Source organism: Triturus cristatus, chromosome 1_2 (assembly GCF_964204655.1).
Source record: "Triturus cristatus chromosome 1_2, aTriCri1.1, whole genome shotgun sequence".
Classification (NCBI taxonomy): domain Eukaryota; kingdom Metazoa; phylum Chordata; class Amphibia; order Caudata; family Salamandridae; genus Triturus; species Triturus cristatus.
In genome coordinates this window covers 1090142406-1090154513 of record NC_140580.1, presented here as the reverse complement: position 1 = coordinate 1090154513, position 12108 = coordinate 1090142406, and the positions used below count along the sequence as shown (strand labels likewise).

The 12108-nt window shown below is 43.1% G+C and overlaps 1 protein-coding gene across 2 annotated transcripts in view; it reads left to right on the top strand.

The window, feature by feature from the left end:
- PHF19 (PHD finger protein 19) overlaps nt 1-12108 on the top strand; it is a 237318-nt gene that overhangs the window by 197824 nt on the left and 27386 nt on the right. For both annotated transcript variants that reach the window (XM_085613556.1, XM_085613564.1), the window contains exons 9-10: nt 347-467; nt 2587-2654. In XM_085613556.1, the coding sequence (XP_085469682.1) occupies nt 347-467; nt 2587-2654 (189 nt within the window). The remainder of the gene's footprint in view (nt 1-346; nt 468-2586; nt 2655-12108) is intronic.

Genomic DNA, 12108 nt, shown 5'->3' with positions numbered 1-12108 from the left:
AACTGGACAAAGGAAAAGGCTCAGTGGGAGGAGGGAAACGATTAGTGGGAGGAAGAGCTGGCCCAGTGAGAGTAGCGAGTAGCTCATTCTGATAAGAGCGGCTCAGCGGCAGATGGGCGTGGCTTAGTGTGAGGATCTGCCAATAGGAAAGAGGTGAAAGCTGAGGAAATTAGAACCGCTCAAGCTCAGTTTTTGAAGACCTTGTTCGTAAGAAGCCCCTGTTGATGCCAGGGTTTGTGTCGTTGATGGGTGGGGGAGGGATAGGCGGTGTTGCGTGTTTCCTTGACCTCTCCTTCAAAGCTCACTGCATTCCTCAGCATTCTAAGTTGTTGTCTTTGCTTCACAGGGTCGACGTGGTCCACCTCGCCCTTTACAACTTAGGAGTCCAAAGTAAAAAGAAGTACTTTGACTTTGAAGAGATCTTGACCTTTGTGAATCAACACTGGGAGAACATGCAGTTGGGGAAGGTAAGTGAATGTTGGTTCTTGACGTTCGCAAACCAGTACTGGCAGAGCATGCAGGGATGGGAAGTGAATGCCGGGTCTGACCCTTCGGGAACAAGCACTGGAGGGCCCTGCAGTGGGGAAGGTAACGAATATTGGGTCTTGACATTTACGAACCAGCACTGAATGAACATTCAGGGTGAGAATGGAAGGGAATGTTGGGTCTTGACCTTCATGAACCTGCACTTGAAGAACATGCAGGGGGACAGGGAAGTGATGGCTTAGTGAGGGCCTTCAGGAACCTGCACTGGGAGACCATGCAGGGGGACAGGGAAGTGATGGCTTGGTGAGGGCCTTCAGGAACCTGCACTGGGAGAACATGCAGTGGGACAGGGAACCGGCGTAGGAAGGAGATGACTGTGGGTAAGGGAAGTGGATTTGGGGTTTTGAACTTTGTGAACCAGTTCTAGAAGATTCAGAAGTGAATACTTTTTTGACCTTTATAAACAAGCACTTGGAAAACATGCAGGTGATTTTCAAGAAGCAGTCCGCCTGCTCCCTGAATGTTTCATGGAATCGTGTATACACTGAGCCTACAGTGATTCATTGTGGTCACTCCTCTTCCGCCTCTATCACCGTCTCACTCTGCTGCCGTCCTCCCAACGGAGCGGGTACCACCACCCCTGAAGCAGTTACAGACGCGCCCGCTTCCTGTCACAGCATTCCCAGCAAGTGCTGCTGTTGAGAGACTCTAACCTTCGTGCTCATGACCTTGAAGAGCACCCTGCCTCTTCCTTCCTGCAAGCACTTTAATGATATGATCTTCATCAGAAAGGACTTTGAATCGCGCACATATTAGACTTTTCATCCCATTATTCCTCTGTGTTCTGCCTCTTCCATGGAGAGAGCACCTCTTATAGCCTCCTTTGCCATCGAAAGTCTGCGTCTCTCCTTTAGGATTGCACGCCTTTGAACTGGCCCTCACCGGGCTTGGACAAGGATGAACTACCAGGCGTCCACCTCCACGCCTGCAGAGATGCCCTCGCTCAGATGTCCCACACCAGTGATATAAATGCAGCCCTGGCTGAATTTAATTCTACTCTAGACAATCTTTTCCCTGACTTTACCGCTTACATCCAACCACCACCACCTCTCCACCAAATATTCACACCCCTCGTGAGCACTACATCCTTAGAGCAGCTAAACACACCCGTTTAGAACATGAACGATGCTGCACATATAGCGCTGCAGATGTTAGATGCTTAAACTCTAAATGCGTTCTTATAAACAGATGCTGACGAAAGCCAAGGTTGACTTTCTAAGGGAGGATATCTTACTAGCTGGCAGCACTCACTCTAGCCTGTAAAAGAGCCTCAGGAGATCGACGCTTTTCCCTTCACAGACTCGGATCAGACACTGAAGTGGTGTAGATCGATGCATGTACACAATTTCCAAAAGTCGCCCGGAATGTTTTTTTTTTATCAGTTGTAATTCCAGTAATCCGGAGTCATTAGCTGGATACGTAAAAAAAAATACACATGCAAAATTGCTTTCGCATTAGTGCAACATCACTTTTATTATTTTTCTCCAGAGGGAAATATATTTTCCATAGAGGCATTTTATTTTCCTGCACCCCATGAGCTCGCCATCCAGCCCTCAGATCCCGCCCCGCCCTCCTTCCCACCACCGTCGTCTAACTTTCCCATTCCCAATTTGGAAATTTCAGTAAAAAACACATCTTCTGTTTCCGGTGGGGGGGGGGGGGGGAGGGAGAGGGGCCGGGGTGTTGAAAACTTTGGGCGTGTACATATGCTTTACAGGGCATCTTTGCCGGAAACATCCACCCTCCCGTATGAAAGGATTAACCCATTCGTAATATTACACCGTGCAGATTCGGCATGAGAAAATCACTGCGGTTTGTGTATCCTAAGCGTGATAACTCGGACGTGTAAATCAAAGCTGGATCGAGGGCTCCCCCTGCGGTTCGTAGTTGGAATAACCAGTCAAAGATGCAATGATTATGTGAGGCTTCTTCATGCTTAATATGAATATTTCAGTGACTTTGTGATTTTGGCTGCTTGCTTTGAAGGTCAGTCACATATTAAACACACTGACTCCTCCCCTTTCCTTTCCTATGAGTTAGCTTTGCAGTACTCCAGTGGCCGAACGAAGTCAGTACCTCCTGGAAGCGCTAAACAGTTATAAGAGCAGGTAAGCACTCGTGGGCGTCTAGGCGCTACCTTCGAAATCATTGAGAACAGTATTACTTCCTGCTAGGCTATGGGTACTACTTCCTAGGTGGCCAAAGAGTTCAGTAACAGCAAGACATTTTGATTCAAACTAGATATGCTTTAATGTTTATACAATATCGTTTATTATCCATGAATGTCATAAATTTGACATTTTTGCTGCACCGATTAATCTATCCTGAAGAAACAGCCGCAGCTGAGGATTTGATGGGATTGTATAATTATTTCACTTTTATCTCAAGTTATTGTTAATTCATTTTGATATCTGCTTCCAAAAATTTCAATTCAGAAAGATCCATATTTGAAGTTGACAAGCTTTATTGGAATATTGGAATTAATTTATTATAATTTAAAATAATTTCCTGTTTGTATAAATTGTCTAAAATCACACTTGTGATATTTTCTTAGAACTGAAAGTAAAAATGTTACTGGTACCTAATATAACTTTTTTTTCTTTGGTTTTGTTGCCACAGAAAAGAATATTACTTCATAATTTTCCAATAATAACAAATCGATGATCGTTTGCAGAGCACAGAGGAGCATTAAGAAAAAGAACAAGAGAAACAAAACAAAAACGACCACACTGTACATATAACTGCTTACACACAATGACATAGAAGAATCAAAAAGAAAGCTATTAGTTATATAAGAAAAATACAGAAATACATTCAATCCTTAATCCCATTGGAGACAGGACCATACCCTTCGGAATTTTAGCAGAGACCGAGGCCCTCTAGCTTTAGCTAATGCAGTCTCCATTTCGAAAATCTCCCTCAACAAAGACCAAAATTCATTAATACTAGTAGACGCATTATGAATCCAAAAGATGGCGATACATAAACAAGCACAGGCTGCGATAACAGAAGCAAGAGATTTTGTAAGACCACCAGACTCTGGGAAAAGTCCCAACAACAACTCTTTCCCTGAAACGGGATATTCAAAGCCAACCCAGGTTGCAAGAGTACAAGTAATATTAGACCAAAAATCCTTCAACATTGGGCATGTAAAAAAACATATGGTGTAGATCAGCAGCATATTCTTGACATTTTGGGAAGTGCGTTTTAGTGGTAGTTAAATTATTAGCCCATTTAGACATTCACTCAGGAGTATAATAGAGCATAAAAACAATTCTATGTTGTTGTAATTTTAAATTGACAGATGTTACAGCTAGATCAATTGTTTGAAGGAATTCCTGTATTTCCTCCTTTGTTATGTCACAGCAGAAAATACGATTTAACTTGGCCGCAATTTGTATGCCATCATCGCTCACCATCTCAATACATTTTTTATATACTTTGCCTATAATACCGACAAGTGTAGACAAGATCTCGGAGGTGTTAGACAGCTCTAACAGTCTCCTACCATGAGTAAAATAGTCCCTAACTTGTAAGTACTTGAAGAAGTGAGTTTGTGACAGATCAAATTCTTCTTTTAAAGATAGAAAAGTTCGAAATCCCCGTTCGTCATATAACTGACCCACCCGCACCACACCCTTGAACTGCCATTCCTTCCCAATCTGGTCGTGGAATATATTAGGAAATAAGAGATTCCCCCATAATACAGTGTAACAATGTAAGTCAGGTATTGCATATGCCTTGCAAATTACACGCAATATATTAGTGATATCCCTGACTACCTTAAAACGAACCAGCTGAAAATAATTGGGATCAGATGTTTTATACAGTAGAAACCTGGTACTAGGCCCACAGGCCAACTGGTATAAAAGCCAACTGGGGTTTGTGTCAATTCCTCCAAGTAAGCTCTGTATCCGCCCAGTAAATGCTGCCCAAAAGTACAACTTAAAATCCGGGAGCTTAAATCCACCCTGCATGTATGATAGTTTTAAGTATCGGATATCTCTTCTAGCCCATCGGTATCCCCAAATAAAACTGCCCAAACACTGTCTAAACGTTTAATAAAGGATGATGGCACTTTTAATGGAATTGTACGAAAAAAATATAAGAACTTTGGTAAAACATTCATTTTAACCACATTGCATCTCCCATATATACTGAGAGGTAACCGGTGCCAACATTGCAGCTTTGCCACTACTTTCTTCAGCAATAATTTGTAGTTTAATGAAATTATATAATTGACTTGGCTGCTGAGACATACTCCCAGATAAATAGCCGTACTTGTGACCCCCAAGAGTTGCAGGGGGGTTGTCTGGTTAAAAGTTTAATATCGTCTGTGTTTTATTCACATTTAATTTATAGCCAGAAAAAGAACCGAATCGCTGTGCTTCGTACATTATCGCAGCCATGGCTTTAACTGGGTTAACCGAAAAAATGGCAACGTCGTCTGCATATACGGTTAATTTTAGGTTTGTCCAGTTTAAAATAACTGGAGTGATATCCCCGTTGAGCATTAAATGTTTAATAAACGACTCGATATATATATGGCAAACAATAAAGGGGATAAATAAAAGTCCCCCTTTGAACTGAAAAAGAAAAAGAGGAGAGCTTGTTAAGTTTGATTGCAGCTGTTGGATGGTTATACAGCTTCTGTACTGCTGAGATAAACCTTTGACCGAGACCCATTCGAGACATAGATACTCATAATGTTCCCCAAGTCACCCATTCAAAGGCCTTCTCGGCATCTAACATCAGCATCCCCATCTGCTGGCCTATTTGACCAGAAACATCAAATGCGGCGTTTGCCGTATTAATGTGAGCGGCAGTGTGTCTTCCGGGGAGAAAGTCGTGCTGCTGCTCTGAAACTACTGTATGTATTACCGGGGTCAATCGTACAGCGAGAATTTTGGAAAAAAGCTTAGCTTCCGCATTAATCAATTCTATTGGTCGATACAAACTCATATCGTCAATGGGCTTCCCCTTTTTGGGGAAAGCATCAATATTCGACGCATTCCAAGAAGAGGGAACTTCTTCTCCTTGCATAATAGAATTGCACAGCTTAAGGAAGATAGGAATCAGTATAGTTTTGAAGGTTTTAAAAAATTCCAATGGGATCTTGTCCTCGCCAACTGCTTTACCAGCTGGCAGGACATTTATAGCTTCTTCAACTTCCCTCACTTCGATGTCTCCTTCCAGTGGCTCGGATAACATCGGGCTCAAAATCGACATCTGGCATTCCTGCATATAATCTTCTGAGACAGTCTGCAGGTCAGGACTGCCTGGACTACCATATAAATTAGCGTAGAACAGCCTAAATTGTTCGACTATATCTGCAAACCTAGTGTATATCAAGCCCTTTGATCCGCAATTTGATTAGCCAATAGCCGGCTGACTCTTTCGCCGTATTCGTATTGTTTAGTTCTGTGCTTGTGATAGTTATTAGCAACTTTATCCCTTAACCGTCCTTTTAACTTGGCCCGTACTTCTAGAACCTGTTGATATATCGACTGTTCAGCCTCGTTCTTTGTGGCAATAGCCATAGCGTGCTGACGCTCCAAATCAAGACAGTGGTTTTGCTCCTGCTTCCACTGGCGTAGGCCCTGCCGATTTTGCTTAATGATATATTGTAGAGTGACCCCTCTGACATAGGCCTTTAAGCACTCCGACACAATTGCGATTGACGCCGAACCCAAATTAGAATCTATGTACTCCCCGCGTGCCTTACACATCAACTCCACATACTCCAAATTGCTAAAGAGATGCCTGGGAAAAGTAAAATCCCTAGTTGGTTCCTGTATACTTGACTGTACCTGTACTATTAACATGACCGGGTTATGATCGGAAGTAATTTTTGGACATACTACCACAAGTGCATTTTCCAAAATGGAATATTTAGTAAATATCATATCGATCCTGGAATAGTGTTTATGTGGTGAAGAAAAAAAAAAGTGTAACCTGGTACATTTGGAAATAACCTCCTCCAGCAATTCGGAACTCAAGTGGTGAATAACATGTGGGCAGTCAGTATTCGGGCCACAAATCATGCATATTGTGACCTTCCGCCCACAGATCAAAATTTGAGAGATTGCCCATCTCCCCTTAGAGTCAGCAAGTGTACGAAGGACAGTGGCCTGACACAGCCTAGATTTGAACAAAGCCACCCCACGGATAGAAGCAGTTTGTAACGTACACACTATAAGATCGTATCCCAAGTGTTTTAATAATGCTCTGTCTTTGTAAGTATGTGAGTTTCCGCAAGCCCTAATATATGGGGCTTAAAGACACGTAGCTCTTCCGTGACTGACCGTCGCTTTCCAGCCTGATTAATTTCTGCCACATTCCAACACATACACTTGAATTCCGACATTAAATAATATTTGAAAACCGGATCAGATTGTCAGTACCCAAGATAACATACTTCTCCAACTGCTGCTCTGCACAAATAAAAATGTCTAAACTGTCTAAATTGTGGCTCCCCCCTCCCAGAACGACCATCCCTTCCACACCCTTCTCCCACCCCTGTCCCAGTTACTTGGAAAAGGAATCGCCCCCTTCCCTGCTGTCCCATGATAACAGCATGTCGAAGATGCCCTCTCTATACCCCCCTCAGCCTCCGCGACGTCCACTATTTCCGATACCATACACCGACCATTCCGCATAATTTTTATGCCTATGAAAAACAAAAGTGATTATCAAAGAAAGAGAAAAAACAGAGAGGAAGTCACTTAGAAGTGTCAATTAAAGTGTAAATAGAAAAAAAGTCTCTTTACACGGAAACAGCCTCTCTTATAATTGCTCTAATAATTGCTGCTTTAAGGTTTAAGACTTAAGATCATTGTTTGCCGACTGTTTGCCATTTTGACGGAGCTAGTTTAGCGTCTTGTTCGTTAAAGATAAAGTGTTGTCTACCATCTTTTATGACTTTTAAACGTGCCGGCTCTTGTAGAAACACCTGTGAGCAGACGGTTTTGAAGGGGTCCATGAGTTGGCGAAGCTTCCACCGCTTTTCCATAGTTACTTTGCATAGATCAGAGCGCACAAAGATAGACATTGTGTCCACCTTAACTGGAGCTGCTGGACGAGCCTTAAAGTATATTTCTTGGCGTAATAAAAAATTACCAAAAAACACGAGAATTGGTTGGGCAAAATTAGTTTTAAATTAACTACCTGAGAGGCTGATAATGACAATGGCGATCTGTGTGCTCTTTGAACTTGAGTGTCCATATCCCAGTCTGCGAGGTCTGGAAAGGCTTTTTGGAAAAGACTTACAATAAAAGCACGCGGGTCATTGCCTTCCTTGCCCTCTGGAATGCCAAAATTACGCAAATTCTGACGTCTCTGGCAGTTTTCCAAATCTACAATCCTGGATTGCATTAACGACAGTTGAGAATCCTGTGTTTTGACGAGGTTGACTGTAAACGTGTTCGCTTCTTCCACAGCCACCACTCGTTGTTGCAAGTCAATGACTTCGGTGGAGAGTTGGCCTACTTTAGATGTAACCTCTGCCAGAGCTTGCTTAATTTCAGAGCTATCGATTTTAGCCTGTTGGTAGTATTCTTGGGCTTCTGCTCTTTGAGTACTCAGTGCAGACATGATGCTAGATAATGGAGCATCTTCTCCCGTTGAACTCTGGTTCTTAATACCCACTTCCAACAAGCCCGGAGGTGACACTGTGGGGCCAGGAGCAGTGGAGAAAACTGAGGATGTTGATGATGTACAGATGGGCAGAGATACAGACTTCTCCGGGAGAACCGCTAGTACTTGCCTCACGCTGCCCCCTCTACCCCAAGCACCTTCTTGATCTCCTTCTGCTGATATTTTGGTCGGGGAGGCGGCAGGATTGCTGATATTTGACAGCCTTGAGATAATAGTTTTCACCTCCTCTTTAGATGACACTCACTTACGTAGCGGGCTGATCCTGGCCCCAACATTGGTAGTATTAGAAGATGCCTCCTTTAGTCGCCCCATTGCCTCAGTCACTTGTTGCTTTGCTCCCCGTCCGCGCCCTTTGCCACCTTTGGGGTTTTTGGCAGTATTAAGATTTTTATTTTTAGGACCCTTCGCCCCACTAGGGGTATTGCATACATTGTTCACAGAGCCGCATACCAAATCGTGGTGCTCCATATCTAACTCCGTTGGGGTCTGGGCCATTGGGATTTGGGCTGTATCTAAAATATTGCAGAGTAGTTCGATAGTGGCCTCTGTGTGATTGATGAGATCCTCCACATCAGCGCTAACAACGCCAACATGCCCGGCGGCTGGTGCTGTAGTTGTTATTATGTTTTCAGAACAATCATTCTCAGCAAGGTCTCCTGATTTAGTACCATTATCCAGACTGATCGTTGCTATTTCGTCTGTATTACCAATTGTGGGGGAGTTGGAAACATCAACTGCAACAGAAGATGGAACATTTGTAGCAGGTGTATCACTAGGTGCATTACTAGTGTTGTCAGAATTAGATGTACCCGTTGCACTGCTCCTGCCCCCCTGCACTGCAGCATTTAGCACCTCGGCCATTGCAAATCCTGGAATGGAGTTCTCAGAACCGCATGTGCGGAGAAGCTCAGTCACCCACCCGGATTGCAGCAGATTCAAGATGGGTTTCCCAAGTTGTGACGCAGACCCAGACCGGTCCTCTATTTTACGCCCACTAGTACTATCACCAACAGTCTTTGAAGTATTTACAGTTAAATGTGGCTCACCTGATGAAAAAGCAGTAGTGTTGCTTGCCCCATTATTTCCAATAGCCTTCTCCTTATCTTTATTCACAGCACGGAGTGTTTCACTTGAATTTACAAATAAGGAGATTTCGTTACGCTAAGTTTTAGTGTTGTGTGGCGGGCCTTTTTCGAGACCCAGTGCTTTCTACTGGAACGTAGCAGCGTGACACCGAGTCCCACTGAAAAAATTGCCGGCAATGCTGGGAGAAGTTGCAACGTCTGGAAAAGCTATAGCGGGTCCGACCAGGAAAACCAGCCTGGCTTTCAGAGACCCTTCGGCTCACTGTTGTAATGCATCACATCGGTTAAATTGCAATGCAGGAGCCAGACATCCAAATAAAAGTACGCTGAAACGGAGCCTCGGCCCTGCGAGTACGAAGCGTTCCTCAACACAGCAGGCAGGCAAAAGCTATCCGTAGGCAGCTGAACCATCAGTGGCTGATCACCGAGGCGTTGACGGAGGAGGCAAGGAGAGCGGCTTCAGACCGCCATCTTCCTTTTCCCAAGACACATTCTATACCTAATATAACATTATCAACTCACAAAAGTTGACAGGATGAAGGGCAAAATTGGCTTTGTAGGGATTCAGCCTGCAGATCACCACATTTGTCAGCAGCAACTATTTACATCACCGAGTCATTTATATATATTTGAAACAGTTATACTGGGGGATAATGGGGAGCAATGTCTCTGTTGCAGTTGGTATTTCATAATATTTCAAAATAACCAAAATGTTGCTTTTAAACATAGACATATTTTGAAGATTTGCAACACGATGCATAAACTGAGTCTCTGGCTCAGCTCTACAATATTTGTTTTCACACCCACGGGTGTCACGTGTCAACTTGGTCCAATACACTAACGCTTGTATGTGAAAGACATTTTTGTAGCCCCGCAGAACCCCACCCAATACATAGTTGAAGTGGCGTCAATGCCTTTGGGTTACTAACAGTCCCTAAACAGGGATCCAAAGACATCGTGGTGATTAGAAACAAACCTTTTTTGTTCTCTTTAATGCCACACACACAAACAGCACTAAGAAAAAGACATGCTAACTAAAAAAGCATATTTATTTCAGCAGGTGCACCCTGTCGCTCAGGACATCTAAAATAACCACACAGAATACAACAGCACAAATGCTTGTTGTGAACATGAATAAAATGAACATTTCCGCCATGGTTTTTAAATGTAATCTAAAAAATCTAACCCCCTAAAACCTACTTCTATGTTCTACGCTAGCATTTAGTACCATAGCTTGCATCTAGATTTTCTTAGGGAGAATGAGCACACTGAATACCTATTTTCAGCCAAATGCTGTAATTATCAGTAGTCAGCAAGGCGTGTTCCCTGCGAAAGGCAAACACTTGTCGCATTAGCTGCTCATGGACTTGGCTCGATATCACCTTTCAGTTTAAAGTTTGATACAGCAGCATCTCTGGCAAACAAGATCTTCTCTGGCAGTAGCTTGCACGATAATCTGGGGCAAATGACTGCTCCTGTTTAATGGTCATGTTTAGTCCTTTTATACTATATATTACTTTAAATGGAAATTCCAGCATCATCTTAGAAATGTTGGGTATAACCAGTGAGGATCAAGACGCTAGTCTAAGATGCATTTAAAAACAAAAACAAATTGACCTTGAAATTGAGATAACAAGGCACTTGTTCCAGACTGATGTTGCATCAGGTGTCTTGTTGATATCTATATCTGACTGACTTGACACTTACACAAGTTCTTGGAAAGGTAAGGACAGACAGCATCTGCATTAAAGGCAGACATATTGATAAGTCTGTAGAAATACAGAAAATGGAGCCTCGGCCTACTTAAAATGCAGTTGGGCCTTATGATCGTTACTTCAACACAAACTACTAGGCCACAATCACCAGACTAAATGGAAGAATAATAAAGGTGTGAAAGATGTTTTGGGAACAAATGCTAAGGGAATAAACATTTATTGTTTTCTAGAGGTGCTGCTTTAATTCCCCTAGTTACACAAGACCTCACCTTTTACAGCTTGATTCCTTAATGACTGTAGGTTGTACAATAGTTGATTAGGTGAAAATGTTTCTGTCAAATGTCTATCACTTTGAAAATAGGGAACCTCCTGTGTCTCCCTTTCTTTGGATTAGTATGCACAGGTGCTCTTCTGTCACCCTACTAGTCACAGTAACTAGCCACTAGGACAGTGGGTTCAGTTGTTGGTATTTAAAACTTTAATTCTCTTTTTTTTGTTTATCTTTTATTTTTACAAATGAAACACTGTAGGAGCACCTGAGTGTTGTCCCTATTGAGATAGCGGTATCTGGAAGGGCCAAGTGCGGGCAATGTGAACTAATAAGCAGAATACATTGTCTTCAGGGCCCAGGGGAGTTTAAGTGTAAGGCTTGACAGCCATGCCCCTGATGGCAATCTGGGGCATGATTGTCAATGATGCAGCCCGGTGCAGTGGCATCAGAGGCGGGTCACCGGTCTCTGCACAATCCAGTCTTAGCTTCGAATAAAGATGTAAATTAAAATGTTCTGTTTATTGATAAGTCATAGACGAGGCAGTACACAAACGCTTCATATAGACACTGCTGTAGGTATGCATAGGTGACTAAGCAGGACACAGCTTCTACTCACAGAGCATATCGTTGTTAGCCTGCTACTGGAATGGTGACCAAAATATGGCTGACTCATGCTCACACTCACCCTTGGGGTATCACAGACTCTCCAAAGCATGCTGTATTTTAGGATCCTCTTGTTTTGCTTTTCACCTGTGACAGTGCTATGATCTCAAGCCTCTGGCCTGGCACTCGCCAGCATTCTGGCCATGCCTCGTACGCACCACGAGCTCCTCTC